This window comes from Hyaena hyaena, unplaced genomic scaffold, assembly GCF_003009895.1.
Source record: "Hyaena hyaena isolate Hyena2069 unplaced genomic scaffold, ASM300989v1 scaffold_50, whole genome shotgun sequence".
NCBI classification, from domain to species: Eukaryota; Metazoa; Chordata; class Mammalia; order Carnivora; family Hyaenidae; genus Hyaena; species Hyaena hyaena.
The window spans coordinates 673,028-689,442 of record NW_024080682.1 but is presented as its reverse complement, the minus strand read 5'-3'; the positions used below and the strand labels follow the sequence as shown (position 1 = coordinate 689,442).

Genomic DNA, 16,415 nt, shown 5'->3' with positions numbered 1-16,415 from the left:
AAAATAAAATAAAATAAATAAAACTGGGACAGCTCGAGGCGCCTGGGTGGCTCAGTAGGTTGGACGTCCGATTTTGGCTTAGGTCATGATCTTGCAGTCCATGAGTTCAAGCCCCGCGTGGGGCTCTGTGCTGACAGCTTGGAGCCTGGAGCCTGCTTCGGATTCTGGTTATCCTCTCTCTGCCTCTGCCCCACTCATGGTTGGTCTCTCTCTGTCTCAAAATAAATATCAACATTAAAAAGAAATTAAATGTGCATTTCTGACAAGTGCGAGGTGATGCCGACGCCCTTGGCTCAGAGGCCACACTGCCTCCATTTACACAACCCTCAGGAGGGTGTGGCCCCTGCTATAAATAAAGATTGTGTGCCACTTGCCCAGAGGACGAGGACCCACATCCTCACCCTTACTCTGCCACCAGGTGGACAGTCCCCATGTCTGGATTCACCTTTGTGTTTCCATCTGCAAAATGAAGAATCATTTGAACTCAACTGATTGTTCCCAAGTACGCACGTTTCGAGCTGGATTAACGTGTTCTGCTGTAAGAATTTAAATTTCCCAGTTTTTAGGCAAAATAAAATTTTTTCCATTTTAAGGCTGTTTTCCCTATAGTTTTTCTTTAACAGGTAGTAGGTGCAGCCACTTGCTGATGTGTCTGAACCCCAAATTATACGTGGATTTTCAGCACATCAGGTCCTCCACCCGGGCCTGGGAGCCTCCTCGGGGTGGGGGAGGGGGAGTTAAAGCCGCCGCAGGTCCATGGCCAGGTTTGCACTGCTGCCCCCTAGAGTCTGACAAAGGCACAGATCTCTGCTGGTTTCTTCGCATTTCAGGGCCTTCTTCAGCTCCTGCTGGTGGATGGGGGCCCGGGGCCTCGTGGCCGCCCACGGTCGCTGGCTGTGACCTGTGACCTGTGACCTGCGCCAGTGACCTGAGAGGCTTTCCAGGTTGTGTCCCTCACTTTCTGAGGTCCCCTCTCGGGGTTTCTGGGTTCAGGGTGGAAGGAGATCTGAAAGCGGGGCTCCCTAGGAAAGGGAGGGGGACCGGACACCGTTGGGTGCCGGGTGTCGACCAGCTCAAGGAAGGAGGGAAGGGACAGAGGTGGCATAACCTGGTCAGCCAGGTGTGCTGGCCCCCAAGCCCCGGAAGGAGGGGCTCGGTGGGATTCGGGGCCCCGACAGAGTGAGTCTCTTTCTCTGTCTCCACAGACCCCAGCTCCGAGTGGGGCCAAGGGGCTGTGTCTTTCAGGCTTTCTGGTCCAATAGGTCCCCCTCCCCCACCCCCGGAGCTACAGCCCTCTCCTGCCACGGGCTCCTGATGGGTGACTGGCCACCAATAGCTCGAGTGTGACCCTTCCTGAGGGCGTCGTAGCGCCTGGCCGTTGGGCTCACACACACCCTCATTCCAGAGAGCTGTCCCCCCGGTACCGCCCTCGGCCCTCCGCCGCACCCGCCTGGATCTGAACTGGAAGAGCCGCTGCTCATGTCTTCCTTTACCCGCCCTGGGGCAGAGCTCCTGCGGCAGACTTGTTTTTTGTTTTTAATGTTTATTTATTTTTTAATTTAAAAAAATTTTTTAATGTTTATTTATTTTTGAGAGAGAGAGACAGAGCGCCGGAAGGGAAGGGCAGAGAGAGAGGGAGACACAGAACCCAAAGCAGCTCCAGGCCCTGAGCTCTCAGCACAGAGCCCGACGCGGGGCTTGAACTCACCAACCACGAGATCATGACCTGAGCCAAAGTCGGACGCTCAAACAACTGAGTCCCCCAGGCGCCCCTGCAGACTAGTTTGGATCCAAAAGCAAAACCCCTTTCCCAAGGTGAACTCCACAAACTTCTCATCCTATTTGGAAATCACATCCCCGCTAGTATTAGCTGGCGGTGCCCACGTTACCTGCCTCCTCCTGCCCATTCTGCCTCTGCCCCCAACTGACTGGGTGCCCCCTCCTCAGTTCCCAGCCACCATCAACACTAAGACCATGTGGGGCGCCTGGGCGGCTCAGTCGGTTATGCATCCAGGTCTCGGTGTCGGCTCGGGTCATGATCTCACGGTTTCGTGGCTTTGAGCTCCACGTCGGGCTCTGTGCTGACACAGCGGAGCCCGCTTGGGATTCTTCTCTCTCCCCCTTCTCTCCGTCCCTCCCCACTTGCTCTCTCTCTCTTTCAAAATAAATAATAAACTTTTAAAAAATTTGGGGGGCACCTGGGTGGCTCAGTGGGTTGAACATCCAAATTCTGCTCAGGTCGTGATCTCATGGTTTGTGAGTTGGAGCCCCGCGTCGGGCTCCGTGCTGGCAGCTCGGAACCCACTTCAGATCCTCTGTCCCCCTTTCTCTCTCTGCACCTCCCCCCGCTCCTGTGCTCTCGCTCTCACTCTCTCATTCTCAAAACTAAAAAAAAAAATAATTTAAAAAACTTTTTTTGAAGACTGAGGCCATGCGAAAGGAGCAGAGACCTGAAGCCAGGACGCTGGCCTCTGTCCCCCGTTGCTCTCTGACCCCCCCCAGCACCCCTCCCCCAGCCCGTAGCCGCGTTTGTGCCGTGTGACCCACCCCTGCTGCAGGCTCTCAGACCAGGAGTGGGCTGGGACCCCACTGTTCCCATGACAACCCGACCTGGTCCCCCCCCCACCCCGTTCAGGAGGGTGGTTGGAAACACGGAAGGAGCGAGGCCACAGGTAGAGACGAGTCCCCCCTCACGCCTCCGCAGTTATGAGGTCGGAGAGCGAGAGGGCAGGCATGAGTGAGAAAGCTCGCTGGCTGAGGAGCATTCAAACCATCACTGATCAGGGTCTGGGTCACCGGGGTCTGGTGCCACGGTGCTGACTTCAGGGGACTCAAATTCTATAGAGACGGGCCCCTAAAACAATACTTGCCTGGGTCTGGGCCTGGGACTCAGCACGCACATCTGTAAATGGAGCAACTGCAGAACGATAGCGGGAGATAGGTGTGTCACGCGTAGTCATTCCTAAACAATAAAAATTCATCAATCATCAAAATTAAGAGAAAGAAAAACAAACAATCCCTGCCACGACCCCCGCGCTGCTCATTCAGCTGCAGTTCTGCGGGGGAGGGGTTTTATCTGCCCCTTTCCCAGACTCGGGGACTGAGGCTCAGGGCCAGGGGCGAATCCTAGGACAGTGTGGCTCGGTGGGGCTCTCCTTCCTGAGTCACTGCAGGCTGGGGCTTGTGGAAGCTCAGGACACCTGAGAGACCTATTCTGGGGATCAGGGAAGATGACACAGCTCTTCTATCTGGTATCTTTATATTAAAAATATTTTTTAATGTTTATTTATTTTTGAGACAGAGAGAGAGAGAGTGTGTGTGCAATCAGGGGGTGGGCAGAGAGAGAGGGAGAGGCAGAATCTGAAGCAGGCTCCAGGCTCCAAGCCATCAGCATAGAGCCTGAGGCAGGGCTCGAACCCACAAAGCGTGAGATCATGACCTGAGCCGAAATCAGACACTCAACCAACTGAGCCACCCAGGCACCCCCTCTCCGGTATCTTTAAAGATCTTCCCTTTAACCCTGAGGTTCTGGAGCTCCATCACGATATCTGGGTGTGTAGTTATTTTTATTGAGCTTGTTGGGTACTCAGTACTCAGAGTGCACACTCGATCAGAGTTCAAGATTGCCTTCAGTTCTTGAAAGTTCTGAGCCGCTACCTCCTCAAGCAGGGCTCCTCCGATGCTTTGATGGCGCTTGTCTGGAAGGACCTTTGGTTAATGTTGGGATTATCAGCCTTTCATTCACGTCACTTAGATGATTTTTCATAATGGTTCATTTCCTCTCTATTTATTGCTTGGAGGAGTTTCTCAAAGTGGGCATATTTTCAGTCCTTGAGTCCCTGGATCAGGAAATGCTGGAGACGTAGGTGACGGAGGGGCTGGAGGAGCCAGATCTGAAACAGGGGCAGGAATAGATAAGCCGGACAGACTGTAAAACCGCAAAATGCTATGAGAAAGTACAAATTGTAGGACGCCTGTAGCTCAGGCGGTTAAGCATCTGACTCTTCATTTCAGCTCAGACCACGGTCTCCCACAGTTCGTGAGTCTGAGCCCCACAAATTGTAATCCCTTTGGGGGTTACGTTTTGCATTCAAATCCGAGCCCCGCTGCTTACTTACTCTGTGACCTCAAGCCAGTGAGTGACTTCCTCTGTGCCTCACTTTCTGCATCTACAGAATGGGGATGATAATATGCCTGCCTCTTAAGATTGCTGAGGGAATTAAGTGGCATAATATATGTTGTGCTAGTTGTTTGGTCCCCAGCTGTATAAACGCTGTGAGATTACTGCCCCTGGTGTTGAATTTACTATACTTCTAAGCCCCCATGCTACCCTGTCCCCAGTAATTGGGGGGCTGTGGTTATTATAACCACCACTAGGGGTCAGGCTTTGGCGCCTCTCACCAAGCACACTTCTCCCCGTGGGAGATGTCTTCCTGAGCGTTTGCATTCGCATCCTTTCTTTCCCTACCCGAATCCAATACTCACCCCCTCCACTGGAGGCCTCTCGCCCCTCCTCTGGGAGGGAGATGTGTACTGTCTTCTAGAAGTAGACCTGAAACAGGGCAGAGACACAGCCCGGAGAGGCTTGGCCCTGAGCAAACCAGAGGAAGCTTTCACCCCTTCCCCCAGGAGGTTCAGGGCCCCACTGGTCCACAGACAGGCCCCCTCAGAGGGGGCCCAGTGCCCTCTGGGCACACACTAACCCGACCCCAGCCAAACATCCTGATGGCTAACACCGCGTCACTGATGCGCTTACCCTCAGTTACTCATGCATTCAGGCAGCCTTGGCTGCATCCAATGGACTTGAAGATAAGTCCGTGCTTCCCCCCAGGAATTTCACACAGAGGCATAGCCCCCCGACCCGGTGGGATTGGCCCCTGGGGGCATTTGGACATCTGAGGGTGTTTCCATTTGTCAGAATGATGGAGGAGGAACAGGCCTTGAAGGGACAGAGACCAGGGATATTTGATATCTTGGAACAAGCAGTGGGGAACAGTCCTACAATTTCACCCCAAACACATTGTATTCTTTGCTTTTTTTAAAAATTTTTAACGTTTATTTATTATGGAGAGAGAGACAAACCATGAGCATTGGAGGGGCAGAGAGGGAGACACAGAATCTGAAGCAGGCTCCAGGCTCTGAGCTGTCTGCACAGAACCCAATGCGCGGCTGGAACTCACGAATCAGGAGATCATGACCTGAGCCAAAGTAGGATACTTAATCAACTGAGCCACCCCACCCAGGCGCCCCTGCTTGTTTTTTGTTTTGTTTTGTTTTAATTTCTGAGAGAGAGAGCGTGAGCAGGGGAGGGTCAGAGACAGAGGGAGACACAGAATCTGAAACAGGCTCTAGGCTATGAGCTAGCTGTCAGCACAGAGCCCGACGCGGCGCTCAGACCCACGACCTGCAAGATCATGACCTGAGCCGAAGTTGGATGCTCAACCGACTGAGCCACCCAGGTGCCCCTGATTGTTTTTAATATATACTGAATTTTCCTAGTATGCAACATACTAGATGAAGGGATGAAAGATTTTACTTAGTTTTCTGAGGAACTTACCAAGAGTTATTCATTCACTATTTCAAAAACATCAGTTTTTAAAATATTTATTTTGAGAGAGAGTACAAGCAGGATAGTGGCAGAGATAAAGAGAGAGAATCTCAAGCAGGCTCTGCACTGTCAGCACAGAGCCCTACCCGGGGCTCGATCTCAGGAATCGTGAGATCATGACCTGAGCTGAAATCAAGAGTCAGACACTTAACAGGCTGAGCCACTATTTCAGAAACTGGGGTCACAAACAGTAAAATCTGAAATTTCAGAAGGATACCTATACGGTGTTACCACACTGTAAAAAAATGTATATTATTTCCAGGTATACGCATAATAAAGATATGAAAACATTCAAAGAAATAATAAATATAAAAATCAGGATAGTAGGTATTTCTGGAGAAGGAAGGCTATTTTTATGTTTATTCATTTTTGAGAGCAAGAGAGACAGAGCACGAATGGGGGAGGGGCAGAGAGAGAGGGAGCCACAGAATCCAAAGCAGGCTCCAAGCTCTGAGCTGTCAGCACAGAGCCCAACACAGGGCTGGAACTCACGAACTATGAGATCACAAGCTGAGCCAAAATTGGATGCTTAACCGCCTTAGCCACCCAGGTTCCCTGAAAATAAAATTTATATTTTAAAAAAAGAGCTTTAACTGTCCCAAATGAAAATAAGGGAAGGGACTTTCTTTTTTTTCATTTTTATTATTATTTTTTTAATGTTTTATTTATTTCTAGGAGAGAGAGAGAGACAGCGTGAACAGGGGAGGGTCAGAGAGAGAGGGAGTCACAGACTGAAACAGGCTCCAGGCTCTGAGCTGGCAGTCAGCACAGAGCCCGACGCGGGGCTCGAACCCACGAACCGCGAGATCATGACCCAAGCGAAAGTCGGACGCCTAACCGACTAAGCCACCCAGGCAACTTTCCATCCCTCCTTTGGCTTCTAGAATTTCTCTCTCGATTCTTCTCATATGCGTGCACATCTTTTAACGGCTAAATAAGCAGCTCGCCAGTCTGAAAACTCAGGAATGTTTGTTTCCTCCAGGGGCTGGGCGCCCCCTCTCTGAAACCTGATCATCAGGGTAGATACGGCCCCACCTCCTGGGGTTCTGGAAGGAGAGGCCTTACCTCCGGTTGTCACCATACTTTGAATTGCAAGACCTGCCTCCCAGCACAAAGATACAAGGAAATCTGGGCTTTCTCTTGAGAACACCTGTGTAATAAGTCGCATCCGCATGACTATTCAAAAGGCTGAATGTCTTTCCGGGTCTTTGCAATCTCTGCACCAGATGGGTAACACTTCACGTTCAAGTTTAACGCTTATTCAATAATAACAGCGGCTTTCTTCCTCTTCTACCTCTATGGACAGGCTTTCCAGGTTGGCAGATTTTGCCTTTAACTATATTTCCCCAACAGGGCCCGTGTCGGGAGGCAAATGCTGGAATGTGTGGTTTGGTCAGTGTGGATTCCTGTGGGGGCCACAGCTGGGCCAGGTCCTCTGAGACGCCTGTCCTTGGACAGCCTCCCAGAACAGGGGCAAGGTCACCCTGCTGCCCACAAGAATTGCGTGACCTCCTCTTCTGAGTCGGAGGCGTCTCCTCTGCGAAATGGTGTCGAAAATACTTTCCTCAAAGCAGGGAAACAAGTCAGACTCTTCCCACAGCACCTCCGCACCATCCACCCGGGTGCCCAGCGCCCGGCCTCTGTGAGCCCCCTGGGCTCCCCCCTTCTTTGATCTCAGAGCTGGCCCCAGCTAACTACCCGAGTCATTGTTTTCTGTATACACGTCTGGGGGGCTGCACATGCCGTGGGCTGGGTATTGATTCTGTTCACATCACAAATGATCTCGGAGCCTTTGCCGAGTGCCAAGAACTTGGGTGTGCGGAGAAAGCCTCGTGCTGGAAGGGGACTGCATGTTCCTTGTCGTCCAGGGAGGTCTGGGCACAGCGCGCTGTGGGGACCAAGGATGAGCACTGATTGGGGTAGCGGACAGCATCCAGAGAGCAAGTTCGAAGGAGGGGAGGAGGAATGGAGGGCAACCTGGCATAGAGATGGGGGGTGAGGGAGTCACCAGGCACTGGGTGCCATCGGATCGGTACCTTTGTGGGGTGGGGGTGGGGGGCAGCAGGCAGGGGGCCAGGCATGGGCTGCCCTCTTTACCCCTAGAAGCTAGGTCCCATCCTTGCATCCCTGTGTCCCTGTTACGGAGAAAGAACCCGGGAGACCCGGGGAGGCTTTGTGCCCAAGGAAGGGGCGCTAGAGACGCCCCAGCCCACCGCAGGGGGAGGCAGTGGGGCGAGGTGCGTGCGTGCGCCCCTGACTCAGCAGGGACCGCCGGCGGGCTGGGGTCAGAGACATAGTAGACCCTTGGGGGGCTGGCTGGGGCTCCCTGGGCCGCGGTGACCCAGCAGGTACCGGGCCGACCCCGGGGTCGCGGCGCCTGGGGTTCGTTCCCACCGGCGGGACGCGGCGGGGCGGCCCCTCGCGGGCTTAGCGCGCCCGACAACGCGAACTCCCGGACCAGCAAATCTTTTGTCCGGGGCGGCGCTGACCCAGCAGGGCGCCGCCCGCTCATAAAGGGGCTGCCGCCGGAGGGGCGGGCACACCATGGCGCAGTGCTCGGGGAAGGTGAGTGTGGTCCCGCCCGGCCCCAGACCCACTGCGTGCCGCTCTTCGCGCCGTTTGGCGAGGCAGGCGCCAAAGCGTTACCCTTTATGCCTTAGCCCTTTGCATCTGACGGCCCTGAGCCAAACTGTCAAAATGTCCTCCCCAAACTGGGCGACCTGGCCCTGGCTGAGGGCCTTTCTGGCGTGGGAGGCGGGAAGGTGTGTCCCCACCCCCTCCATCAGTGGCTCTGGACTGGCTTGAGGGGCCTTAGAATCCTGCCGGTGACTAGATCTCCCTAAATATCTCTGGGCCTTCCGCCTGTCCTGTCTTGTGCAGGAAGGTATCAAATTTGGACTCGCTCCCACCTCACCATTCTCTGCTCCCTCCCCTGGCTAATCTGATGCAGCCTCTGGTCTCCTGGGGCTATGTTCAAGGTCAGTGGTTGAGAAAATTACGCAGTCTGCACTGGCTAGGTTGTGCTTCAGTAACAAACAGCCCCCCTCCCCCCTCCCCCAGAGCCCATCATGCCCCTGTGCCCCCCCATTCCCCCCCTGGGAAGTCAGGCCCTGGCTCTGCCCAGGGCACCCAGAAGGGTAGTAGCGGGTGTCAGCATAAATGATTACCCCAGTTAGCAGGCCCCAGGACATTAATTTGTACTTTGCCAGGGCCCTTCTGGGCACAGGATTCTTTTTTTTTTTTTTTTTAATGTTTTATTTATTTCTGAGAGAGAGACAGTGTGAGCAGGGGAGGGTCAGAGAGAGAAGGAGACACAGAATCTGAAGCAGGCTCCAGGCTCTGAGCCTTCCGCACAGAGCCCGACGTGGGGCCTGAACCCACGAACCGTGAGATCATGACCTGAGCCAGTCAGACGCTTAACCGACTGGGCCACCCAGGCGCCCCCTGGGTGCACAATTCTTGAAGCCCAAACAGTTATTGAATGGTTGGGATTTCAGGGTGCACCGCAGAAAACGAACCCTGGGGTTGACAGAGTTCATGCTGTTTAGCTTAGGGACAAGGGGAATGGTCCGTGCTACGTTGCCGTAGGGCACGGTGTCTGAACTGTGACCGCTGAGTTGGTAATGTTCCAGGTCTGACACAGGCCCGTCACCCACAGGAATGGCCTAGTAAACAAAGGGCTGAGTTACATTGAAAAAGCCCCCTTGTTAGCCATTAATCCCTGCACCGGGCCCTGACTGCTCTCCTCGGCGTTCAGGCTCTCCCAGGAAGGGGCTCGGTCCCAGGAACCTGACTTTCCAGAATTCAATGTTGGGGTTATGGTGATGGGGCGGTGGGCGAAGTGCTTTTCTTCTGAACACACTTGGATGTTAGGTTTTAACAATGAACAAAAAGTGAGGTTAAAAAATGTGATGAAAGGGGTGCCTGGGGTCTCAGTCAGTTAAGCGTCCGACTTCGGCTCTGGTCACGATCTCACAGTTTGTGTGTTCGAGTCCCGCATCAGGCTCTGTGCTGACAGCCCAGAGCCTGGCGCCTGCTTTGGATTCTGTGTCTCCCTCTCTCTCTGCCGCTCTCACGCTTGCACTCTGTCTCAAAAATATTTTTAATGCGATGGGAGTTTGAAAGGATCCTGTTTTCAAATGGGCCAGGGATAGAGGAGGAATCCCTGTCCCCAGATAGTTTCTGAAATCCCTCTGCTTAACCTCAGGCTCCCAGAGTAGGGAGGGCCAGGCCCTGGATCCCACCTCAACCCACCACGCTTGCATTCGTTCACCCAGCCAACAGTGTTGAGCACCTACTGTGCAGAGCAAGCTTGGGAATCAGGGTTCAATCGAGGGTGTTAGACCCCAGCTGTCTGCCCCCAAGACTGAGAGAAGCCCGTGACCCCGAGCCCTCTAACCTGGCCTTTCCAGATCACCTTCTACGAAGGCAAGCACTTCACAGGACGGAAGCTCGAGGTCTACGGGGACTGTGACAACTTCCAGGACCGGGGCTTTATGAACCGCGTGAACTCCATCCGCGTGGAGAGCGGAGCCTGGGTCTGCTACGATCACCCCGACTTCCGGGGCCAGCAGTTCATCCTGGAGCACGGTGACTACCCTGACTTCCTCTGCTGGAATGGCCACAATGACCACATGGGCTCCTGCCGGCCGGTGGGAATGGTGAGTGGGCTTCCGGCTGGGGGCCAGAGTGACCGAGGGTCAGGGCTGCATGGCCCTCCCAGCTTTAAGATCTGATGAGGCTGTGGGATGTTTTAAAATGTGGAGATGCCCCCATACAGACCCGGCACTCCCCCATGTGTGGGATGGCGTGGGAATGAACAGGAAAGAGCCAGGGCCACCTCTGGAAGTTCTCTTTCTATGTCTAAGAGAGCGGGGGAGGGGCAGAGGGAGAGGGAGAGAGGATCCCAAGCTGACTCCAGGCCCAGCACAGAGCCTGACGGAGGGCTCGATCTCACGAACCATGAGATCATAGCCTGAACCCAAATCAAGAGTCGGTTGGTCGCTTCACCGACTGAGCCACCCAGGGGCCCCTTCCCATGGAAATTTTTATACCTGACATTTACAGGCATGTATCAGGGGCCACCTTCAATTTCCGGTCCCCAGATCTTGCTGACTTTTCCACTTAGAATGCTGTTGGAAATATTAGAAGTTTGGATTTGCAATTGGATGGGGGAGAATGTAGCTAAAGTGAGGCCGATTTGGGCCTGATGTGTCCACTCGCACGGGTCACCGTGTAGCGCTTTTCAGGAGACTTCGAGGCTCTGACCGTGGAATGACTGAAGGAGGAGGCCTGAATCACCAGCTGGTCCTCAGGAATTTGGGGGTGGGCGTCTGGGAGCCACACGAGTGGCTGTCATCTCAAAGCGTGGCCTAGTGTATGTAGGGAGAGCAGAGGAGGGGCGTCCCTACCCACGGTGATGGACGGTTCATGTCTGGCTGCCCCTGCGGGGGGATCCGAGGACCGGGCATTCCTGTTCCATAGGATTCTCCCATGTGACAAGTGCTAGCTGACCTGATGTGAGGTCCTCATGGTCGGGTGGGACAAGGCAGATTCCTGAACCAGAGGGTCATCAGAGTCTCAGTGAGGTGTCTGTAGAAGGTCCTGTCCCTGGACATGGGGTTCAGGTGGTCCTAAGGGAACAGCTCAGGAACCCCAGGGAAGGGGCCTCCTGTATGGGGTCCCCCTTCTCCCTTTTATTCTTTTTTTAATGTTTTATTTATTTTTGAGAGAGAGATGGAGTGCGAATGGGGGAGGGGCAGAGAGTGAGAGGGAGACACAGAATCCGAAGCAGGCGCCAGGCTCTGAGCTGTCAACATAGAGCCCGACACGGGGCTCAAACCCATGAACCATGAGATCATGACCTGAGCCGAAGTCTGACACTTAACGCTTAACCGACAGGGCCCCCCAGGCGCCCTATGCTTCCTTTGTATTTCCACCAGGCCAGAGACATTTGGAAAAAGGAATTAACATGGGTGGCCCTGGATCTTGCATAACACTATTTTTTTACATTTTTTGAGTTTATTTATTTATTTTTAATTTTTTTAATGTTTTATTTATTTCCGAGAGAAAGAAAGACAGCATGAGCGGAGGAGGGTCAGAGAGAGAGGGAGACACAAAATCCGAAGAAGGCTCCAGGCTCGGAGCTAGCTGTCAGCACAGAGCCCAACATGGGGCTCGAACCCACAAAACCATGAGATCATGACCTGAGCCAAACTGAGAGCCAGACGCTTAACCGCCTGAGCCACGCAGGCGCCCCTGCGTAACGCTGTTTATATGAAAACTCCCCGAGGTATCTTTTGAGTGCTTTTCTCCTAAGAGCTCCCCTCAGAGCCAGCTGTGAGGCAGGCCCAGCCCCTGCGCCCCCGGAGCCAGCTCTCCTCTGCCTTCTGGAAATGCAAGGAATCTTATAGGGAGCTATATAGTGTCATCCCAGCGAGTAAGTGGGGATTTCAGCAAATGAGGGCACTGTTATTTGTTTTAGATTTCTGGCTTCGTGTTTAAATAAAAGGTTTGGTTACAGTTTGTAAAATATTATCGTTGAAAGGCTTGCCCATGGCCTTAGGCCCCCGGGTGGAGATGAAGGGCAGAGGAAGGCGTTGGTGTGGCTGGGGCCGAAGTCCCCCCAGTCCAGGCACCAGAAAGGAAGCCAGCGGCCCAGGCCCACGGCCACTGTGTCCAGGGCAGTCTGGCCCTCTCCAACCCCTGGATTCTTTAGTTGAGGAAAGAGGAGAGTGGCCCGGTTCAGGGGCTCTGAAGCCTTTTAAAGTGATAGGCGCCTTTCATCCAACCCGATCTCATGTCCCAAGACAAGCAGAGTCCTGGGTGGGCCGCTTACACTGGGGTGGCGGGCACCCCAATGTTTATTTTTGAGAGTGAGAGAGAGAGAGAGTCCGTCAGTGAGTAGGGGAGGGACAAAGAGAGAGGGAGGCAGAATCCGATTCTGAGCTCCCCGCCTTGTGGGCTTGTGTGTCGTGGGAGGGGCGCCCGCTGGGGGGACTCAGCCCTGTTGCCTCGTTTCCTTCCTCGGCTCCCATGGGCCCGCAGCATGGGGAGAACTTCCGCCTGGAGATCTTCGAGGGCTGCAACTTCACCGGCCAGTGCCTGGAGTTTCAGGACGACTGTCCCTTCCTGCAGAGTCGTGGCTGGGCCAAGAACTGTGTCAACGCCGTCAAGGTGTACGGAGACGGCGCGTAAGTAGAGGCCGCAAGGCCGCCGACGGCAGCCGGGCTGGTCCCTACACAGCTAAATGTGGGGGGTTGGGGGAGGCTGCAGGGTGGGTTCAGACCCCAGCAGCGGGTTAGGCCCGGCACCCCCTCGGCTACCTCCTCTACCCCCGTCAAGCAGTGCGGAGGCGTCCTCCACGTCTCTGGAGACTTGGGGCCCCAGTGGTAGGTCTCCACCTTGGGGGCGGAGGGAGGCCGGCCCTTTGCAGACCAGCTGGTATCTATGATTAAACTGAGCTCGTGGACAGTGCTTTGGTCCCCTTGAGCCAGGGGAACTCTGCTTACCTTGCACACCCTGGTCCTACTCTGCAAAGTGGACCCCTGAACTGGGGCTCTCCTATGGGGGCCCCCGGGGAGGTGGATATCATGGCGGCTCACTTCCGGTCATCATGGCGGCTCACTTCCGGTCTTCATGGCGGCTCACTTCCGGTGGACACGTTGTGGCCGTAGGACTATTGCCTGTTTGTCTGCCCTGCCCCTAGAGGGTCATCAGGGCCCCGTGCTGGCCTGGGCCCCGTGCTGGCCTGGCCTCTGCTGGCTCCTGTACAGTCACCACGGGCGGCCCGTATGGTGGTGGGCCTTGTGCTCAGCCGCTGTTAGAAGCCCCTGTGCACCCTCGCGTTGGCCATACCTCCCAGGGGCCGTCTTCCACCTCGGGTCCGCCTAGCCAGTGGGTAGCGTCACCTCTTACGGAGGCTCAGAAAGTGAGCCAGCCCCGCTCGTGAACGCCACAGCGGGCCTTGCAGCCAGGCGTTGGGCGTCAAGTCAGAGGGTCCCCGGGCTGGAGCAGAGAGCCGCCCGAGACCTCAGCCCCGGCCGCTCTGCAGGCGCGGGTTCCCATCACAGCCATTGAGGGGGCCGGTTGCCGTCTGTGCGCCCGAGGTACGGGATCGGGGAACCTCACGGAAGGTTCAAGAGCGTGGTCCTGGGAGAGACCGAATGAAGACAGATAGTGGCTGAGCCCGAGGAAGAGCTGGAGCCCTCGCCTTTCCCCCCTGGCAGCCTGATGCTGGCTGCTGGGCCCTGAGCTGAGGGGTCTCTCTCTTCCTTCCCAGAGTCCCAGGGGGGGCATCCGGCTCCCTTCCTGCTGTTTCTCTGTCCCTCTGGTTCTGTCCAGGATTCATTTCCTCCTGTCTGCCTTTCTCTGCCTTTCCGAAACCTCCCCTTTGCCCTCAGTTGAGGCATCTGGGAACCTGGGGGTAAAATTCCAGAAGGACAATTTGCCTAGAAAACCACTGGCTAAATTATGTTCCGTGAGGCCAGAGTCATACCTTAGCATGAAAGGTGTGCAGAGACCCTGGCCACAGTCCCCCGACCCCCACCCTGGGGAGACTCCAAGAGCCTCTTAAGGAAAAAGGGGGGAAGGCGGGAGCTAAGAGCTTTGACCACAGAGCACAGGGTCTCCTGTAGCTCCTGCTTTACTCAGAGGCTGCGTGTGTGGCCACGGCTCTGTCCCCTCCCCAAGGAGGGCTCACCCTTTGCTGCTGTGACTTTATTGAAGGGGAAAAAAAAAAAGTAAGTCCTTGGCAAGAGTGTTGGCCCGGACCACCTGGTCTGGGGGTGGTGACCTCCTTCAAGCTCTGTCCTGGGGTCTGATCCGGAGCCTCCAGGCAGGTCTCCCTGCCCCCTCCCAGACACTCCCAAGTCAGCTCAGGACCCGCCTGTCCCCACAGACCTGGGTTCTGGGGGGCATTTGGAGGGAAATGTGCCACCAGGTCACTCTCCTTACTTCCTGCCACCCCCCCCCCAGCACAGTCCTTGCTGTGGATGAGCCACGCCCCCTCCTCCCTCTCTCTTGGTGCCTCTGTCCCCAAAGTCACAGCAGGAAGCCTGTTTGCTGAAGAGGCTCGGCCTGTCCCTTCCTCTTCTTCCTTTTGGGGACTCCTGCACACGCGCCCTGAAACCTCAGGCCTGAGCCACCCATGGGTATGAGGAGGGTAGGGGCGAGTGAGAGGGGCAGTGAGGCTAGGGGTGTGTGGAGGCTCAGGGTGAACCTTGAGCTCCCTCCTGGGCAGCTCTCTCCTCATTCCTGACCCCTAACCCTTGTGCACATGGCGCCAGGTGCCAGATGTGGAGTCGGGATGGGGTAGAGGGTCCACGGTGGCAGGGGAGGGGGGAGCTGGGGAAGCTGCCCTCAGCAGATGACTGGGGGGGGAGGTGCGTGTGGTCTAGGGCAGTCACTCCCTCTCTGGGCGGGCTGGGCTCAGAAGTTCTGAGTCTCCTTCACCAGCGGAGTGCTTTGGGGGGCCGCGGGCCGCAGTGGGGCTTCACTGCAAAGACAGAGTCGGAGCACCCCATGGCCTGGGCCGGAAGGACCCCAGCGACCGATCGGGGTGTGTAGCCCCGCTCTGCTCCCTGCGGTGGAAGAGCAGAGGGTAAGGGAGCCCTCCCCCACACCTCTCCCCCTCAGCTCAGGCCCCACACTGGCCAGGAGGGGAGTGGGGTGGTGGGTGGGCGGGAGGGAGGAGGTCGCACCCTGTGCCGCTCAGCGGCTCGTGGTCACCTGGCCTCCTCCCCTTCCCCCCCCTCCCCCGGCCACAGGTGGGTCCTCTACGAGGAGCCCAACTACCACGGCCGCATGTACCTGGTGGAGCGGGGTGACTTCCGCAACTACTCGGACTGGGAAGCCCACAGCTCTCGCGTCCAGTCGGTCCGCAGGGTGGTCAACTTCTTCTAGCGGCAGCCCCTCCGGCCCCACCCTGGGCTCAGACCCTGAGCAATAAAGATCATGGAAACGGAGCGCTGGGCTGGCCTCAGTGATTCAGTGATTTCCCTGTCCCTCCCCGACCCGGGGGGCAGCCCGGGGGGCACCCAGGGCCCGGGCTGGAGGCTGGCGGAGGGCAGGCCGGGGAGCTGAGGGCGGGGGAGGGGGCTGGAAGGGTCTGGGGGCCACGGAGCCGAACCCTTTCATCTGACGCGGGAGAAGGGAGAAGCATGGGCCCGGAACTGGAAGGACAGCCTCCAGTCCCACAGCAGGGCGTGTGGAGCCGCCACAGGCCCAGGGCGCCTGTCAGGGGAGAGTGGGAGAGAAGTGGGGGGGCGGCCGCTCCCCCCGCCCGCGCCTCTCCTGACTCAGCAACCCCGGGGCCGCCAGGCCACGTGGTCCGCTCTGCGGCCAAAAGCCTGACCCAGGGTTCAGGAATCTGCGTCTCTGGCTGCTCTCGGCCTTGGGGTTTACAGGAACGGCCCCTCTGAAAAGATGGGCTGGACCCCAGGGACACATTGCCCGTTTTCTCCTGCAACGGGGACTTGGAAGATGCAGGAATACGCGAACCCCGGGAGGGAATGGAGGAGGAGACTTGGAAGGAGCCGGCGTGGCTGAAGGCCGCGTAGAGCATCACTCCCGCCCCCCAGCCTGCTCACGGGGCTGGGCAGACACAGGGTCCAGGCTCCCTCCACCCCCTTGGGTGAATCCACCGACCTTGTTTGTGGCCTGAGCCCTCTCCACGACCCTGGGTCTACCCTGCAGGGGGCGGGTTCGGTGGAGAGGAGCACTTGGCCAGGGGCGAGGGAGGGAGGAGCCTGCCCTGAAGGTAGTGGGGTTTCTGGGAATACGAGGGTCCTTGCTCCAGACACCCCCC

At 56.3% G+C, this 16,415-nt stretch overlaps 1 protein-coding gene across 2 annotated transcripts in view; it reads left to right on the top strand.

Annotated features, from left to right (window-relative positions):
* Positions 1–15,573, top strand: part of CRYGN (crystallin gamma N) — an 18,012-nt gene extending 2,439 nt beyond the window's left edge. The window contains exons 1-4 of one of the 2 annotated variants that reach the window (XM_039230664.1): positions 8,084–8,173; positions 10,021–10,269; positions 12,656–12,801; positions 15,376–15,573. In XM_039230664.1, the coding sequence (XP_039086595.1) occupies positions 8,153–8,173; positions 10,021–10,269; positions 12,656–12,801; positions 15,376–15,511 (552 nt within the window). In that variant the 5' untranslated portion in view covers positions 8,084–8,152 and the 3' untranslated portion in view covers positions 15,512–15,573. Of the gene's footprint in view, positions 1–8,083; positions 8,174–10,020; positions 10,270–12,655; positions 12,802–15,375 lie in introns of those variants that run through there. The other variant, XM_039230665.1, reaches the window with a different exon arrangement.
* The last annotated feature ends 842 nt before the right edge of the window (positions 15,574–16,415 follow it).